The 19,516-nt window shown below is 42.9% G+C and overlaps 1 protein-coding gene across 1 annotated transcript in view; it reads left to right on the top strand.

Moving 5' to 3' along the window:
• The window catches only part of KNL1 (kinetochore scaffold 1), a 28,641-nt gene extending 14,293 nt beyond the window's left edge, over positions 1–14,348 (top strand). Inside the window, exons 13-25 of the mRNA XM_068397681.1 lie at positions 544–659; positions 762–852; positions 1,741–1,857; positions 9,486–9,573; positions 10,310–10,378; positions 10,794–10,833; positions 10,949–11,050; positions 11,502–11,602; positions 11,897–11,965; positions 12,098–12,207; positions 12,761–12,879; positions 13,855–13,977; positions 14,089–14,348. Of these exons, the coding sequence (XP_068253782.1) occupies positions 544–659; positions 762–852; positions 1,741–1,857; positions 9,486–9,573; positions 10,310–10,378; positions 10,794–10,833; positions 10,949–11,050; positions 11,502–11,602; positions 11,897–11,965; positions 12,098–12,207; positions 12,761–12,879; positions 13,855–13,977; positions 14,089–14,194 (1,251 nt within the window). The 3' untranslated portion in view covers positions 14,195–14,348. The remainder of the gene's footprint in view (positions 1–543; positions 660–761; positions 853–1,740; positions 1,858–9,485; positions 9,574–10,309; positions 10,379–10,793; positions 10,834–10,948; positions 11,051–11,501; positions 11,603–11,896; positions 11,966–12,097; positions 12,208–12,760; positions 12,880–13,854; positions 13,978–14,088) is intronic.
• The last annotated feature ends 5,168 nt before the right edge of the window (positions 14,349–19,516 follow it).

Here is a 19,516-nt window from a genome sequence, read left to right as displayed (position 1 = left end):
TGGAAAGTGGTTTATTTCTGAAAATTCTTGTGACATTCATTCTAGTACTTCACATTAGTTGCAGACTGGCTCCTGTACAACCAAGCCTTACAGCAAAAAATCTGTCCATTTAAAGGTCTTTAAAACTGTTATGACAAAACAGTGAAAACTGAATAAAAAGAATCACAACTAAACGAATATAATTTGTATTGATGAAATTGCTTCCTTTATGACTTTTAAATCTCTTCTGTTCTTATTTAAAATTCTGTACTATCTTAGTTACAGTTTAGTTTACACTTTCATTTTGCAAATTTATTCATACTGAGCTGTCTCTAAACATTCATCAGGCTCACAAAATGTCTCAGAATGAAACGGGACAAGTCCAGAATGAAAACAATCATTTAAGTATGTCAGGTTGCCTCCATTAGGGTTTTTTTTCCTGTTCTGCAAAAATAAAAGATTCCAGGCCTTTTGCTGGTTTCTGTACATGAATTATTGGAAGTTACTGTTTCTGAAAAATATGCATCTTTTCTTCTTCACCATTTTTCCTCTGTTTTTGCCCAGTGTGCAGTCAGTGCACCGCCGACTCCAGAAGACCTCATTTACAGCCAATACATTTATCGCCCCAAGCTCCGTATTTATGAAGAAGATTGCCAGGCCCTTTCTCAGATGATAGATGAGTAAGTGTTATTTCAGTCAAGAGTTCATTAGTAATTGTATTTTATGTGCTTGGTGCAGTTGCAACAAGACTTTCTTTCAACTTTTTTCCCCCCCCACATCAGGTTAAAACTGTGTGCAAACATCCAGGATCAACTCCTGGTGAATGTGAATAGGAGTTTGTGGGAAGTCATGAGAACCTGCTCTGATGAAGAGGTAATACTGCATGAAGAGATAATGTTGTTTCGTACAGAATGAAGAAGTAAGGTTAATTTATGTATTCAAACATAATAAGAACCAGAATGGTCACAGAATAATGGTAGGCAGGTAGGTGATGCAAGGTAAAATATTTTCTGAATGGAAAACTGCAATGAGAACTTCCAATATGTCAGAAGAATGCAAGGATATGTGCCCTTTAAAATATATTAAAGGGAGTATGTTGCTATAAAGCAGAAAAACTTGATAATTGAAGTTGGTAATTCAGGTTAGTTGAGGGCAGAAAAGAGAAGAAAAAGTTTAGAGGGGCCTAAGCAAACAGTGCAATTTTGGAAGGGAAAAATGAACTGCTCTGATTGTAGAGACTCTGTTGCTTCATTGGTGGAGCAGAATTGTCCATTAACTTATATGCTTACCTAGTTCAGAAAGATGTCATGTCCCAAGACATGTAATGAACAGAAAATATGTGTGATTACACAAAAATAAAGCTGCATACAGGATCTGGAGTGCAACGATGGTGTCGCATGCCAAAACAAAAGATGAGGCCAGAGGGTATTTAAAGGAGAATGCTAATGATAATGGGCACAAAAAAAGCAGCCAAAGACATTTGCATTTAAAAATCAGAAGTATTATAAAAGGACCCCAGCCAGAACTGAGAAGGTAGATTGCAAAGAAAATCAGTTACTTTAGTAGGCAACTGTACTTGAATTAACAGGGACTGGCCAGTCTTAAATGTGATTTAATTTGCAAGCATAGTGTGATATTGCTACTAGAGAAATGGGTTATTGGGAGGAGCACAGAAGGGAGAAAGAGTCTAAAGGGTTGATTGAACCATCCTTTGTTGCACGTTCCCGTTCACTTTCTCGTGGTATTTTCCCTTCACTGCAGTTGAAGAGCTTTGGAGCAGAGCTGAACAAAATGAAATCCTGTTTCACCAAGGAGAGTAAAATCTTGGCTCACAATGAGAAAGCGACACTGTACAGCAAACTGCTGCAGAGCACACAGGTAACGTGCCACAGGGCTGCAGAGGTTTAGCTTTAAAAAAAGGAACTTTACCATATTTCATCCCTCTTTGACTGTCAAGTTTAGGAACCTAATTATTGTATCTAAGTGTGCATTCTCTTGAAAGTTTCCTTCTTATTAAACGTCTGTCACGGTTTAAAGCTGGGCCAGCTATTAACCAGGTGGCAGATACTCTCTGTTAACCCTCTCCCCCCCACCTAAGGGAAAGGGAAAGGGAAAAGGGAGAGAGACTTATGGGTTGGAAAGTTAAAACAGTTTTAATAAACTGTAATAATGAAAAAGAATATAATAACAATAATAATAGAAATAACCAAATATATACAAATATGTACAAAACCAAGATCAAGAGCTTGGAAATCCTCCTCAGGCAGAATTGCTCCCCCCAGTACAGGCAGAGGGGAAAAGGCAGTACCTCCCCCCAGCACAGACAGAGAGCAAAATGCAGAAGCTCCACCCAGCACGGGCAGAGGGCAAAATGCAAAAAGCTCCACTGCCATCACACCTGCAGGCTTTTAACTGGAGATTTGGCAAAGCTGGTACCAATCAGTGGGAGACAGGAGGGCCCCTCCCTCCTGGGCCCCACCTCCAGGAGGCAGTGGGTTAGAGATAAACAGGAAAGTGAGAATGACATGTATGGGATGGAATACCTTGCTGGTCAATCCTGGGTCACCTGCCCCGTCCACTCCTCCCTGCAGGTACAACCCCCTTCGGCTCTTTACATGTAAGCAGTGACCTTGGGTTCTCTAAGGCTATTTGGCCTGGTTTGAGCCAAACCAGGACATTCCACCCCTTATTCCATACCATTCATGTCATACTCAGATCACCAGTACCTTTTCATTTTCAAATATATATATACATATCACTAGTCTATGATTCATCTTTATGCAAAAAGTCCATCAAGTTCATTTGGTTCAGGATTGTGGGTTTCCATCTGGTTAACAGTCTCTCAGCAGTCTTTCTGGCTAGCAGTCTCTCTTTTGTCATGGTTCGTGCCCACGGGTTGCAGGTTAAAGATGTCAGACTCGAGGAGGTTACTGGACGCCACTTGATGAAGCTAGTTCCGGTCTCATCACCACTGTCTTAACCTAAAAGACACTTACGCAGCAACAACATGCAGTTCAGACTTAAGTAGTCTCACCCAGAATCAGATCACCTTCAGGGACACATCGGACTTCACCATCTTGCAACATCACCCACCAAGTACATCCAGGTCCCTGAGCAAAAGCAATCCCACGAATGGGTTTACCTTTGCCCGTTACAGGAAGAATCCAGACAGTTTTTCCCAACAGATTCCTTTCATGCACCACAGGGACTTTATCTCCTTCTACTGTATGTAGAAGGTCTGACTGAGCAGGGCCAGCTCGATTGATAGATCCCCTGGTGTTAACTAACCAGGTAGCTTGTGCCAGATGTTTATCCCAATTTTTAAAGGTTCCACCCCCCATTGCTTTCAGGGTAGTTTTTAACAGCCCATTATACCGTTCAATTTTCCCAGAGGCTGGTGCATGATAGGGGATGTGATATACCCATTCGATGCCGTGCTCTTTGGCCCAGTTGTCTATGAGACTGTTTTTGAAATGAGTCCCATTGTCCGACTCAATTCTCTCTGGTGTGCCATGTCGCCACAAGATTTGCTTTTCGAGGCCCAGAATAGTGTTCCGGGCAGTGGCATGGGGCACAGAGTATGTTTCCAACCATCCGGTGGTCGCCTCCACCATGGTAAGCACATAGCGTTTACCCTGGCGGGTTTGAGGGAGTGTGATGTAGTCAATTTGCCAGGCCTCCCCATATTTATATTTCAACCACCGTCCCCCATACCACAAAGGTTTTAACCGTTTGGCTTGCTTAATTGCGGCGCATGTTTCACAATCATGGATAACCTGTGCAATAGAGTCCATGGTTAAGTCCACCCCTCGGTCACGAGCCCATCTGTATGTTGCATCTCTCCCTTGATGACCTGAAGTGTCATGAGCCCACCGAGCTAAAAATAGTTCACCTTTGTGTTCCCAGTCCAAATCTATTTGGAACACTTTAGCAGCTTGATCCGCTTGTTGGTTGTTTCGATGTTCCTCAGTTGCCCGACTTTTAGGTACGTGAGCATCTACATGACGTGCCTTCACGACTAGTTTCTCTAGCCGAGCAGCAATATCTTGCCACAATTTAGCAGCCCAAATAGGTTTCCCTTTGCGCTGCCAGTTGCTTTGCTTCCACTGCTTTAACCACCCCCACAAGGCATTTGCCACCATCCATGAGTCAGTATAAAGATACAGCCTTGGCCACTTTTCTCGTTTAGCAATGTCTAAAGCCAGCTGGATGGCTTTTACTTCTGCAAATTGACTTGATTCACCTTGTCCTTCTGTAGCTTCTGTGACTCGTCGTATAGGACTCCATACAGCAGCTTTCCACTTCCGATGCTTTCCTACAAGACGGCAGGATCCATCGGTGAACAGGGCATACTGCTTCTCATCCTCTGGTAGTTCATTATATGGTGGGGCTTCTTCAGCACGTGTCACCTCCTTTTCTGGTGGCATTCCGAAGTCTTTGCCTTCTGGCCAGTCCATGATTACTTCTAAGATTCCTGGGCGATTAGGGTTTCCTATTCGAGCCCTCTGCGTAATTAATGCAATCCATTTACTCCACGTCGCATCAGTTGCATGATGGGTAGTGGGAACCTTACCCTTGAACATCCAGCCTAGTACTGGTAGTCGAGGTGCTAGGAGAAGTTGTGCTTCAGTACCAATTACCTCTGAAGCAGCTCTAACTCCTTCATATGCTGCCAGTATCTCTTTTTCAGTTGGGGTGTAATTGGCCTCGGAGCCCTTGTATCCTCGACTCCAAAATCCTAGGGGTCGACCTCGAGTCTCCCCTGGCACTTTCTGCCAGAGGCTCCAGGTAGGACCATTGTCCCCAGCTGCGGTGTAGAGCACATTTTTAACATCTTGTCCCGTACGGACTGGTCCAAGGGCTACTGCATGCACAATCTCTTGTTTAATCTGTTCAAAAGCCTGTCGTTGTTCAGGGCCCCACTGAAAATCATTCTTCTTTCTGGTCACTTGATAAAGAGGGCGTACAATCTGGCTGTAATCTGGAATATGCATTCTCCAGAAACCCACAACGCCTAAGAAGGCTTGTGTTTCCTTTTTGTTAGTTGGTGCGGACATTGCTGTTATTTTGTTGATCACCTCTATCGGGATCTGGCGACGCCCATCTTGCCATTTAATCCCTAAAAACTGGATCTCCCGGGCAGGTCCCTTGACCTTGCCCCTTTTTATGGCAAAACCAGCTTTCAGAAGAATTTGGATTATTTTCTCCCCTTTGTCAAAAACTTCTGCTGATGTATCACCCCACACAATGATGTCATCAATGTATTGCAAATGTTCTGGAGCTCCACCCTTTTCTAGTGCAGTCTGGATCAGTCCATGGCAAATAGTAGGACTGTGTTTCCACCCCTGGGGCAGTCGATTCCAGGTGTACTGGATACCTCTCCAGGTAAAAGCAAACTGTGGCCTGCACTTTGGTGCCAAAGGAATAGAGAAAAATGCATTAGCAATGTCTATGGTGGCGTACCACTTGGCTGCCTTTGACTCCAGTTCGTATTGAAGTTCTAGCATGTCTGGCACAGCAGCACTCAGCGGTGGCGTAACTTCATTTAGGCCACGATAGTCCACAGTTAATCTCCATTCTCCATCAGACTTTCGCACTGGCCATATAGGACTATTAAAGGGTGAGCGAGTCTTGGTAATCACTCCTTGATTTTCTAATTGTCTAATCAGTTTATGAATGGGGATCAGGGAGTCTCGATTGGTGCGATATTGTCGTCGGTGCACCGTGGTAGTAGCAATTGGCACCTGTTGTTCTTCAACCTTCAGCAACCCCACAACAGAAGGATCTTCTGAGAGGCCAGGCAAGGTAGACAGCTGTTTAATGTCCTCAGTCTCTACAGCTGCTATACCAAAGGCCCATCTGTACCCTTTTGGGTCCTTAAAATACCCTCTCTTGAGGTAGTCTATGCCAAGGATGCACGGAGCATCTGGGCCAGTCACAATGGGGTGCTTTTTCCATTCATTTTTAGTTAGGCTCACTTCGGCCTCCAATACAGATAACACTTGAGATCCTCCTGTTACTCCTGAAATGCTGATAGATTCTGCCCCTTTATGATCCGATGGCATTAGGGTGCACTGTGCACCAGTGTCTACCAGGGCTCGATACCTTTGTGGTTTTAATGTGCCAGGCCATCGAATCCACACAGTCCAATAAATCCGGTTGTCCCTCTCCTCCACCTGGCTGGAGGCAGGGCCCCCCTAATTAAGAAATGGATTCATGCTGCTCACAGGGACTGGACCTTCATTTCTCCTATTCACACTTGGGAAAAAGTGATTTGAGGCCCATCTCCCCTGACTGGGGTCCTGCTCACTGGTAACTGGAGCAACCATCCTCCTAGAAAAATTCTCTCTGGTATTTCTTTTAGCTTGCAACTCACGTACTCGTGCCTGTAGGGTACTGGTAGGTTGTCCATGCCATCTGCTCATGTCCTCCCCATAACCACGCAGGGCAAACCACAGGATACCTCGTGATGTGTTCCTTTTCCTTTGAGCTGGTCCTGTAGGAGAACGTTTTCTCTTAACAGCTGCAACGCGCGCCTGTGTAGGTAGAGAGTCAAGTTTATTCTCGATCATGGACAGTTTGTCTGACAGTTGTTTAAATGAGTCCTTGTTCTCCTTAGTCAGTTTTTCCACAGCCGAGATGCGTGCCTGCAGTGGGGAAGAAATACTATCTTCATACTGTCGCATACAGTTAGCCATTTCGCCCACAGTAGAATGTGCCATAGCATCTTCTCCCCAGACTAATATTGACAATGTATGGGTATATGTCGGTGGAGCATTCTTCACAACCTTCCGGAACATGGATCGGTTGCATTCCACTTCATCAGGATCTACAGGATCTACAATGTCCCGTGGGTGTCTATAAATGATCTCTTGCACAGCCAGTTCTCTAAGGTAGTTAATACCTTTTTCTATAGTGGTCCATTTGCTTAGGTGGCTCATAACATCATCTTTATAGGGATACCTGCTCTTTACAGCTGACAAGAGTCGCCTCCAGAGACTGACAGTGTTTGACTTTCTTGCGAGCGCTTTATCAATACCACCATCTCTGGACAGGGATCCCAACTGTCTGGCTTCTCTGCCATCCAATTGCATGCTGTCTGCCCCATTATCCCAGCATCGGAGCAACCAGGTAATAATAGGTTCACTGTCATAACGGCTGAAGTCTTTCCTTATATTTCTCAGGTCCTTCAGGGATAAGGAGTGGTAGGTTATCTCTACGTCCGAGTCCTCTTGTGATAGTTCTGCTTTAGAAGGGCCTTTCTTCTGTGATGGGTCTGCTTTAAAAGGACGATCGAGGAAACCCCCATCTGTGTCAGGCCCTAACTCTGCCTGAGAAGGGCCCTCACCTGGGTCATATGATGGCTCTGCCTTAGAAGGCTCTGAGTCATCATCCTTCACTTCACGAGCTGATTTCTTTTGGTATTTCTTCCTGGTTACAGGAGCAATTGGTAGAGATTCGATAGATGCTGGAGTCTGAGTAGATGCAGTGGCTGTCTTGGGAGTGCTGAGAGTCTGAGTAGCTACAGTGGCCATCTTGGGGGGTGTAGCAGCTGTGGTACAGGCTGCCGAGGTTTCAGTGGGTTTAGTGGCTGTAGCGGCAGTACACACTGTAGGATCTGAGGCTGTAGCGGCAGTACACACTGTAGGATCTGAGGTGGCTGCATAACACTTACAACTGTCCCTGCACCGATATTTAATCTTATCCCACATCAGAAACACATTCAGGACAACCAAAAATAAAAACATGCCACCTAGACAGCACCATCCTAATTTCGCAAAATCTAGTGGAATCAGCTTGGCAGAAAAGGAGAAGGTACTATTTCCCAAAGTAAAACTGGAAGTGTAATCATTAACAGAATCAGCTAAAGGACGCCTGGAGCGTGCAGATGAAGTCGCTGCTACTGATTCGCGATTAAAGCTGCCCATCATTGTGTCATAGAGATAAGAGATCGGAATATTAACTGCCCAGTTTATCACAGCATAAATCAGTATCAAACCCCATACCAAAACAATACATTTCGACCAGCGCCCACTGCTAAACTGCATGTAAACATTCATAAGAAGCAAGCAATAACACAGTGCCCACGGCAGGTAAGGCATCATTGCAATACTCAATTGTGAAAGAAACTCCATAAAAAGATGAGATAACACAGCATTCAAAAATGACATCACCATCTTCACTATCTGTTTTAACTTTCCAACCCCTTGTAAATCTCAAAGGAAGAAATCTGATATTCTCTCAGCTGAGCTCTCCGGGTCTCCTCCCACCAGAGCCAGGATTCAACTTATCAGAGCAACCTGTTGGAGCTTCTCTCGAGCCCCACGTTGGGCGCCAATAAATCTGTCACGGTTTAAAGCTGGGCCAGCTATTAACCAGGTGGCAGATACTCTCTGTTAACCCTCTCCCCCCCACCTAAGGGAAAGGGAAAGGGAAAAGGGAGAGAGACTTATGGGTTGGAAAGTTAAAACAGTTTTAATAAACTGTAATAATGAAAAAGAATATAATAACAATAATAATAGAAATAACCAAATATATACAAATATGTACAAAACCAAGATCAAGAGCTTGGAAATCCTCCTCAGGCAGAATTGCTCCCCCCAGTACAGGCAGAGGGGAAAAGGCAGTACCTCCCCCCAGCACAGACAGAGAGCAAAATGCAGAAGCTCCACCCAGCACGGGCAGAGGGCAAAATGCAAAAAGCTCCACTGCCATCACACCTGCAGGCTTTTAACTGGAGATTTGGCAAAGCTGGTACCAATCAGTGGGAGACAGGAGGGCCCCTCCCTCCTGGGCCCCACCTCCAGGAGGCAGTGGGTTAGAGATAAACAGGAAAGTGAGAATGACATGTATGGGATGGAATACCTTGCTGGTCAATCCTGGGTCACCTGCCCCGTCCACTCCTCCCTGCAGGTACAACCCCCTTCGGCTCTTTACATGTAAGCAGTGACCTTGGGTTCTCTAAGGCTATTTGGCCTGGTTTGAGCCAAACCAGGACAACGTCCTTCCATTTTATTTACGTGCAAATGTAAAACACATTGGGACAGTGACTTTCTTGCACTTACACTACAGGAACCTTCTGCCTAAGGGTTTTGGCAGTTAAAGTAGAGTGAAAAATGGGAGTATTAAAGGAAATGCCATCAGAAATGAGCTCTCTGTACTGTAGTAATGTCAGGATTGGTAACTAACAAGGAAATGCAGAAGTAATGCATCGTGATAGGTATCAGAAATCTGCACGTGTTAAAAGCTCTAGGGATTTATTTATTTCCCTGTCTTACCTCATCCCTTCATAAGAAAAGTCATTAGCAAGACACATCGTTAAGTATCTAGTGCTTTCTTACGCATGGCTACTGCCTTAGTGTCTGTCAGTCTGCATCTTTGTTCTTATGACAGATTATATCAGCTGCTTTAATTAGTTTCTTAGCAGAGATCCACAGGGTGGTCCCAGAAGACAATTTAGCTTTTTAAAAAATGTCATTGGCTTGAGTACTATTTTCCCATCTTAGGAACAACAAGGAAAGCTACAGGCAAGAATGGAAAAGCTGGATGAACTGCTCAAGGAGGCAGAGCGCTGTATTGTTGCTCTGGAATCAGGTATGTGTTTCCAAATCAGTGCCCCACGTGCTGATCTCTGTATTTTTCTGCAGAGCTGCTGTTTAAAGGGTCAGTTCAAGATTCTGTGTTTGGTGGTTGCTTGGAATTTTACAATCCCTTTGTTACAAGGATTTGTTAAGCCTAAATGCCTTCATTTGTGTCTGCAAGCTTATCCTGTGGGAATCACCTACACATCATATGAAGACTCGGAGTATATCTGCACTGAAATACAGAATTATAGCTGTAGCCTGTGAACACATAACCAAGCTGGCTAAATCTGCTAGCAGTGACAGTGCAGCTGCAGTTCAAAATGGCTGCAAAACCTGCCAGCCATCCTGCAGGCAGGCAAGACTAAGCTTTGCACTCCAGGACTGTTTTCAGCATCGTAGCTGCATGGCTTAGAACTTGTCCAGCTGTGTTCTCACAAGCTGCAGTCAGTGCTTGGCGTTGCTGTGTAACAACACTGTGTATTTTCACCTCTTCCAACTGAATTTTCTTCCAATGCCTTAAGCAGAAATCAAAGTGCACAGCAGCAGCTTTAAAACAATGCAATAAAAGGAGTTTTCCTTGTTATCTGTTACTTTTTGAGGTGTTTGGGAGACACCCTTCCAGCTTTTTGTACATTTTTTGTTAGTTAGCTTTGAAATACTAATATTTACAGAACCCACAGACAAAAAATGGAATCTAAGTATTGAATCTGGGAGTCCTGCAGAGGCCTGATACTTCTTTCCCATAGATTCTGACTGGGAAGAATGGGAAGCAGATGACAGTGATGAAATGGCAGAAGGGAAAAACCTGAAGAAAGGTAATAGTACCAGCTGAATGGCACTTTGGGGTTTGTTTTTTAAATTCTGGAGAGGGTGATACTCAACCCCCACCCTGATACATTAATTCTGATATGAATGCAAGCACTACTGCTTTCTTTTCTGCACTAGGTATAGCTCATTACACAGATGTTGAAGTGGAAAAGGACTGTATTTCCCCTGGAAAAATGTAGTTTAGAGCTTGGTACAGTGTGACTTGAAGAGTGTGTGCTGGCTATCACATTCAGCATTTTAATTGTTCAATCATTACTAACCTTTGTTGATTGCATATCTGTATTCAGGTAGGAGTAACAGCCATCAGGTTGAGATCTTCCCTATTAAGAACAGTGACTGCAGAGCAAGTTAGGGCTTTATTTGCTGTTCTTTTCTCTCACAGCTTTTTTCCCTTTCTCTTAGAACTGGAAAGCCTCAAAGCCCAAGAAGAGGAACTTCAAAGGTAAGATGTCAAAGAGGATCTATAGACCTTAAATAATGTGTACATTCAGGTTTTAGAGGGTTGGTGGTTTTTTAACCATTGTGCTACATCTCATGTGGTTGGTTTATCTTTGCAGAGAACTGTCAGATCTGGAGGCTGAGAAGGAGCAAATGCTTGCTCAGATGAACCAGCTAAAGGAAGAAGAAAAAAGCTGCCAGGAATTCCTGGAGAGATATGAGTAAGGAAAAGACCTTCAGGTTTTATTTTTATCAGCTAGCTCTGGGGCCTCACATTAGTATATAAATGTTTTTGGTTTTGTTTTTCCTTATTTGATTTGGGCAATCTTTGGATGTCCACCTCCTCGCAGCCCAGGATAAGCAATAAAGTCTCAGTGAACTTCCATGTGATGCACTGTTTTTCTATTAACAACTTTGCAGTGATACTCCACGTTCAGTCTTTATATCCAACTCTCCTCCAATTCCAAAATGAACAGTTTTGTAAAATTAATAGTATTATGCTTGCATTCCCACCAGATTCTTGTGTTCTGTTGGAAAGGGAAAATTTTATGGGTATATTATGTGTTAATAGCTGCAAGTGCACTTAATATTCTGATCTTTGTCCTTCAGATAATTGTTCTGGTTCGTTGGTTGAAACTTAGAGTGATGGTGGCTTTTTCCCCTCCTTTTTAGCTTCACTGAGTGGGAGATTACTGAATGGAGTGAGCAGCAGGCAGTCTTTAATTTTCTTTACGATTCTATTGAACTCACAGTTGTGTTTGGACCCCCAATAGGTAAGTTGCAAAACTGGTAGGTTTCAGTTTTATGAATTTGAAAGGTTAAATAGTTCTATAATAGAAACCTAAAGTTTCTATATTTGTGCAGGTCTGCTAAAAGGAAATAGAAACCACACTATAGGAGGAGCATGTAAGCTGGGAGGGGTGGCTTTGAATGTGTTTATCAGTGCTTTCTATGAAAATTCAGAAACGTGTGTAACGAGTGGCTGTTTCTGAAGAGGAAGAGCTGTAACTCCAGGACTAAGTATGGAAATAACTACTGTTGGGTTTTTTTTTCCCTTTACTTCTCAGATGGTGATGTTTTTGGTGAAGATCCTTCCAGAAAGATAGTTAGCCTGAGCTTTGAATCTCTCTTGGATGGTAAGATTTTTCAAGTAGCTTGGAAGTAGCTGCCCTGATAATCTCTTCTTGGGAAGACATCTGTAAATTTGTGGTTTATCTGCTAATGCATTACTATATGGCTTTAAAACGTGGTTTTCTTTTGTGTTACAGAGGAAAAAGCTCCACCCTCCTCGTGTTTAGTCCAAAGACTCATCTTCCAGTTTATTGAAAGTCAGGGATGCTGGCAGGAGAAGTGTCCCACACTGTACCACTTGTCCCAGGTAATGTCCCTGGAAAGCCTGTAAGGCTCTGGAAAAACGAGATCTTTTCTGTCACAGAGAATAGGGCTGATACTGAGAACAAAAGCATCTTAATGAATGCTTCATCAATGCAAATCAAAATCTGCTTCACTAATACTCTGAGGTGCGAGGGGAAGTACCTGTCCCTGAAGGCAAGAGTCCTAAAAGCTGTGGTTTCTTCCTTGTTTGCTGCATTAATGTCTGCTGTTAATGTCTGTTCTTAAAATTCTTTTGTTTCTGCTAGTAGAAATGAAAGAATTGAGCTGAATGCCATTCTGCTTCCTAAAGAATTAATGGTTTAAATTGCCAAGTCAAACCTGGTGTTCCTGCATGTATGAAGGGAGCTGAAGGGAGAAATTTAGGGCAGAGAATGTATATTTGTTGTTATGCTTGTACAATTTCATTTTCATGCCCAACCTAGAAAGTGGTTAAGCTACTTTTTTTTAATATACTTTTTAGCATAAACTGCATTTTCAAGTGTCAGAGTTTACCAGCCTGAGTGCCAATGTGCTTGCTTTTCTGATTGCCCACTTAGGTTCTCCATGACGTCTCTCTGGTGGTGAGTCGTTGCAAGATCTTGGGAGAGGAGATTGAATTTCTGGAGAGATGGGGTGGAAAATTTAATCTTCTGAAGACAGATATCAGTGACACAAAGTGAGTAACTCCAGATGGAGTTTACACCAGCCCTTCAGGGAGTGTTTCTAGATAATAAGAAACAAAACACTGAAATATTTTCAATTTGGCTTTCTTGAAATTGAGATTTTATGCAACTACTTTTAACAACAATCTGATTTATTTTAATACAGTTGCACCATAATATCCAAATGCATAGAAATTAAGCTGTTCTTGGATTCAGCCACTTCCTTACTATCATGTCATCTCTCCTTCCTTGCTACTTTCCTGTTTGACTTGACTCTCACTTAAAACTTCAGGCCAGAGTGTAGCAAAGCAAAGGAAACAGAGCCAAGAGCTTACCTGTAGCTTAGTGCTTTGTTTCTTTTATTCTTCTACTTGCTTCAGCCAAGCAGGATCAGTCACTGAAGGATGAATGCACTTAAACTTCAGTTTATTTTCTTCAGTTTTCATTTTATTCCTGATTCTGTGGCATGTCCCAATACTACTTCACCTTATCCTTCTATTATTGATATATATCCTGAACTAAGAAGTGTCCAGTTAACCTTGCTCTACATGCCTTGATGCTGTTCCCATAGGTTATTCTAATTTTGTAGTCCCCTTTGCAAGTGTGGTGTTCCACTACATGCCAAAGATCCCATAAAAGCTGTATTTAGTTAAGTCATCAACACAGATGCAAGGGCAGCCTGTGCTCAGGAAGTTGCAAATTCTTGGAGATTTACTTGGGTTATGGGAATTATGTCTGTATTAACTCTTCCTGTGAGGAAAGCTGGGGTTTTATATTCTAACTCACTGTTGGAATGCTGATAGAGTGGAAAGGTTCTTTTAACCTTATTTATGAAGTTACGGTTAGTATATGCTGGAACTCTTTAGAAGTTATTGAGCTTATTGCATCAATTACATCAGTTTTCACTTCTGAAACCTAACTCAGAGGTGGTAGCAGTACATTTGAATATTTTGTATTGATCTTTTTGCTTGGGTTTATTTCACATACAGAGTGAAGCTTTTGTTCTCGGCTGCCACAGCTTTTGCAAAGTTTGAGTTGACCCTGTCTCTATCTGCCAGCTACCCATCTGCTTCACTGCCTTTTACTGTCCAGAAGCAAATCGGGAATATTGGGTGAGTTGAACAGAGAGAACCACTCCACATGATTTAAGTTTCAAAGCTAGGGATGGGGAATTAAATGTTCCACATCCTCTCAAACATGTGTGATAATTTTATCTTTCCCAGGGAGAAGGAAATCTCTGCTGTTCTCTCCAGTGTACCAGTTGGCTACCACTATCTGCGGAGAACAGTCAGCCTGATTCATCAGAATTTGCTCCAGGATCCCAGATGATTCACTAGATCCACATGCAGGACTGAAGAAGCCAGACCAGATACTCTTTGATTTTAGTTTTGTGAGAATTCGAGCTGTCTCTCACCAGAATGGGAGTGCTGTTAACTACTCAGCTCTTTAGCAATCTTGTCTAATAACTGGTTGATATCCAGGATGCTTGGTGTAGGCCACAAGCTTTTATAAAAGCAGAGGTCTCTAAAGAGAAGGAAGAATTTCTTATTTCTTTTATAAATCCAGTCTGCCTCTTATCCTCTTTCAGTCACTGGTGGTCTTGGCCTCCTTGTATTGTCTTTCCTAGTATGGATATTCTGCTGACATAGCACGTTAATTTTGTTCTGGGTTGGTTTACAGAGCTCTCGTATAAAACAATAATGAGTATTTTCTAAATTACCATGACTGGAATTTACTTTCACCATCATTACTTCATTACTGCGAGCATTTTAACATACCACATCACGTTTGATTTTTATCAGTTTCCTGGAACCCCTCCCAAAACACAGCAACTATAGTCCTGCTTCTGATTAACCAAATAACCTGCAATAACTAACGAGGTGGCCAAAGTCAGAAGTGCTTTTGTCATGAAGACTGAAGATCCCTGGGCTTGACCATAGACTTTGTGGTGCCACAGACTCAAAGCCATCAGGTTCCTCCTGTGTGATCCTCTCCAACTAGAAGTTTGTTCTGATATTCGGTGTATTTGTCCAGCACGATCTGTCTCTTGGTTCTGGTACTGTCTGAGTTTGTAATGTGTTAGGATCTTAGTGAGGAGATGGAGCTATTTCAATTTAGATGGTATCTGTTGGTGCAGTCTAGATGGGTTTGTATATATTTTGTATATTGTGTAGGTTGAGCTTTGGGAACAGATCTAACCCTGATGGAGTTTATCGTGCAGAAGTGCCTACTTCTTCTCAACTGTCCCTTCTGTAGGCAGATGCAAATTTTTGTATCTCTGTAAAATACGTTGAGTTTAAAAATGTTTTCATGTGTTTAAGTGTTTATATGTTTCTGTCTTTTTACAAATTTTCCTTCTATTTGGAAGGTTCATTAAACATTTGCATTATTGCTCTTCCTTCTTACAGTTGTGATTATTGGCTGCGCTATTTAAACTTGTGACTGAAAATTTGCCTGCTACTATTGAAATAACTTTGTTAGCTATTTGAGAGGACTTTTCATAATATGAACCTGTATTTTTTTCCCCTCATTTCCTAGTGTTAGCTTTCTATGGCCTGGCTTTCACAGAAGGATTTTTTTTTTTTAATTAGGAAAATAGTGCCTAAGTTGCAAATGACTTGAGTATTGTACCTGGAATTACTGTTATATTTCCTAAGGTGGTTGTATCAGCGTTATTAACCAGCAGAGGGTACTGCAGCAGCACTTCATGAGCACTACCCAGCCTGGGCTTTTTTTTTTTGCCTGGTTTAGTTTTCTTTCAGCATATTTACAAGCTAAAGAATCCGGTAAGTATGAAGACTCAAGTGAGTTTTTGGTCGAGTTTATTATATTGCTCTGGATATTGAATCAAAGTAGCTGATGAAACAGAGCAAAACAAAGCCTTGCACTCGCAGTAGAACAAGGGAATTAGGCAGAAATTAACCAGTTCCAGGTTTATATTTAATTTATATTTGTACTTGACCCTCTTATTTAAACTCCTCTCAGGGCAGCAGGACTTAAAGATTGTGATGTCATCTACAGGACTTGATGTATTACTGTTAAAATCTTCATAGAGGTAACATTTTTAAAAAACTATGTTATTTTGCTAGCCAAATTTTGGTGAGAATGCCATTACTGAAGCTTTTCACACACAGTGCTTATTGTAACCATTGTTCAGTCATAAAGCTGGATCTATAATATTAGAGAGCTCCTTATCTCCTGCAACAATCCACTGTGATTCATGGAGTGAAACTCAGATTAGATCTCAAGTTACGGCTGTGCCACTTCTAAGGATGAGGGAAAAGGTAAAGGAGAATAAGTTAATTATGTTTCAAGAATTAATTTACTTTTCTAGGAAAAAAAAGTCTATAGGTGATGATTCTTATTTCATGTTTGGTAATATACTACTAGCTGTGAAAGAACGAGCACTATTGTGTTTTCATACTAATACAACTGGAATGTTGTTTTGATTGTGGCTTTCTTTAATGATTAATTTATGGATATCAGTAATAGTGCATGTTGGTTTATGTGTTTAATTTAAAGCACTTGTTCTTGTAAATTTGGAGATCATCCATAAGCACTTATGCCCCAGCATTAGAGAATGTCAACCACATCCAAGCTCTAGTATGTTATGGGAAAAGAATCTTCTGTGGTCCTTCAGTACTGCTGACTTCAGACTGATATCCACAAATGCAAAAGCCTCTTGTGATCTCTGGTTTGTCTTCCTAACTGTGTATGAAATTCTTTAGCTCATTGGCAAAAGGTTAAATAATGAGGATGCAAATATTTGTGTATTATTAGTGATACTCTGCTTTCGTGTTCCCAACCTTAGTTTTCATAGGAAACATTCCAAAACCTGGACAGAAGATCGGAACGCTGATGGAGAACGTACGCATTTAAACGTGTGGCGATGAGGAGTGGCCAAGAGGGGAGTGAGTGCTGGATTAAAAAGTTTTGCAGCTTAGAGTAAGATGAAAGGCCAGAATAGCCCTAAAGCAAGTGTTGGCTAACTCAGGAAGTGAAGGAAAATTCTGGTATTGACTCAACTTACTTACTGTAAGTAAATTACAATTAAGTCCGAGTGTGGGGCGTCTATTTGCAAACCAGCTGTATCCTTTCCTCCTCCTTCTGTTAGATCCCCATTTCAGTTGTTAACGGCCCTTTCAAAGCTGGCTGTGTAAATATTCTCATATATTTAATGCTGGCTGATACCTCTTTCAAACCTCACGTCCTTTACCTTTGCGTGATGCTCCTGAGAGCTTGCCAGCACTAAAATGGGTTTAATAAACATTTTAATGAAAAGCATAAAACTCTGCAGGCATTTCTAACACGCCTGGCCTGCAGCTGTTTTGATTACGATGCTTTGTCTAGTGCCAGAAGTTTCTAGTCAGTGTCTGTGATAACAGGGTTCTGCTCAGTTTTGTCCTAACGCTTGGTACTAATAAAGCTGGGAGCGGGAGGAATTCCCTGTAAACCTTGGTCAGCTGAAGACAGGAGAAGCACTGGTGAAATGCAGATTTTCCTACTCAGCATTACCCTCGCTTGCCACACAAAAGTCCATCTTGCCCAGTAGTTTGCTTCCAAGGCTCACCAGGGCGGAAAGGCTGTAAAAAACCCTTTCCTCCACGCAGAGAGGTGTCCCTCCAGCTTCCTCTGCTACCTCGTCACTACAAGTGCTACGTGTAAAATGCTTTTTTGGTATTTTAACAGATGCTTTTATCTATGGGAAGAGCTCAAGTGGGATTTTTCTGTAGCTAATTTATTTTTATGGAAATATAAAGAAGGGGAAAACGGGGGCGCGGCTCGCAGGTGCTGGGCGACGGTCCAGAGTAACGACACGATCTCACTGTGAGTATGGAAGTTCTCCTTTATTACAAGAGTGCACAGAGGAGATCCAGCCTTTAAGCAGAGCACACGGTGATCACGCACCCAAGCCCACGTTCCCCTTGGTTAAGCCTTGCTGTCCACGCGTCCTGATAGCGCATAGGATTGGTCTGCAGATTTACATACTCAGAGTCGTAACCGCCCTCTCCCCGGACCTTGTTCCGCTTACGTGTCTGTTACAACTGCCAAGTTCCTTGTTTTGCACCGTTCAAGGAGAGTCCAAGGTCGCTCGCTCTGGGCCTAACTCTTGCTCAAAGCCTGGGTTGCTCAGACAGGTCAGTGGCATGAAATCATGCCCCTTCTCACTTAGCCAAGCCTCTACAATTCCCCCTTCTTGTTTTTGAGCAAGCCAGGCTTGATTAACAATTTTCATCAAAGCTTTCTGCAAGGAAACAGACATGGTATCACCAACAAAACAACCATGATTATAAACATTCCCATCATGATCATTTTTATCAAGTCCAACAACCACCCTCGAATTCCCAGATTTCCACGTTGGACCCCAGGCTTCCTCTGGTTGCTGGTTGGTGCTGTTGTAGAAAGCCTTTGGTTCGCATGATGGGTTGACTTGTCTCCTCACGCCGCCCCCCTCCGCGCTCCTTCGGGAGTTTCCCTGACACGTCTTGGTTGCATGGTTATTCTTCTGGCAGGTATCACACCAAACAGCAGCTCGGCAATCTTTTCTGGCATGTCCCTTCTCTCCACATCGATAGCAATTTCCTTGAAAAGACTGTCCCTTTCGTGTCGGTCGTCGCCCTCCTCGTTGTTGTGTGATTGCTGTCAAAGGCTGAACTACTTCTTTCACGACAGTATTTTGAGCTCTTTGAACATCAGCGCGCTCAACCTGCCTTACCATCTCCGCTACTCCAGCACCCTTAGGTAGGCTGGCTAGCAGCTGTTTGGTTTGCTTGTTCGCATTATCAAAAGCCAAGTTTTTTAGCATCTGTTGTCTATTTTCTTCTTCTAGGTCAGGATGATTCATTACTGCCTCCCACAGTCTGTTAATAAAGTTCTCATATTTTTCCGTTGCTCCTTGAACCACTGCCCTGAACGATGGAATCGAGGAACCAGGCAGAGCTTGGAATGCTTCAAATGCGAGCTGTGCGGATTTCTGTAGAACTACTGCTGGTAATTGTAGCTGAGCCTGGACGGTAGAGTAATTTCCCTGTCCTGTCAGAATGTCCACAGTAACTCCGTGCAACGGATCATTTGGGTTGTTCATTCGCCGTGCCGCTTCGTTGGCTGCTCGCTGTGCCCATTCTGATCCCCACAGAAGGAACTGTGTGGGTGTTAACAATAGCTTCATTAAATTCCGGGAGTCACGTGGGCATAAAAGGTCCGCAGAAAAAATCCAAGAGACTCTATTCCTTGTAGCATCTGCTTTTATTCCGTATTGTGTAACTGCGGATTTCGCCTGTTGCAGAATCTTCCAGTCGTGTGGTTCCCAAGTAGCTGCTCCGTTCTGTTGTACCACAGGGAAAGCTCCCACTCCGCCCAAATCAGCAGCAGCACTCCAGTGTCCTTCTAATATGGCATCCCGAATTATCCCACTCCACCTCCGTGCCCGTGGCGCCGGTGGTAGCGGAACATCCATGGCGTCATCCCTATTTTGTAATCCGTGAGCGGATGCTCTTGGTTGTTGTTGCTGTGTCTTTAACTCTTTTATCTCTTCTTTTAATTCTAGGAGGCTTCGTTGTAACAATTTAACGATGTCAGTTTCTGGGTTCCCACGGTCAGGTGGTGTAGGTGAGGTAGCTCGTGATGAGCAAGGTGAGGGCGGAAGAGGAG

The sequence above is a fragment of the Nyctibius grandis genome, chromosome 4, assembly GCF_013368605.1.
Source record: "Nyctibius grandis isolate bNycGra1 chromosome 4, bNycGra1.pri, whole genome shotgun sequence".
NCBI classification, from domain to species: Eukaryota; Metazoa; Chordata; class Aves; order Nyctibiiformes; family Nyctibiidae; genus Nyctibius; species Nyctibius grandis.
The sequence above is the reverse complement of the archived record's forward strand: the minus strand, read 5'-3'. Positions and strand labels throughout refer to the sequence as shown.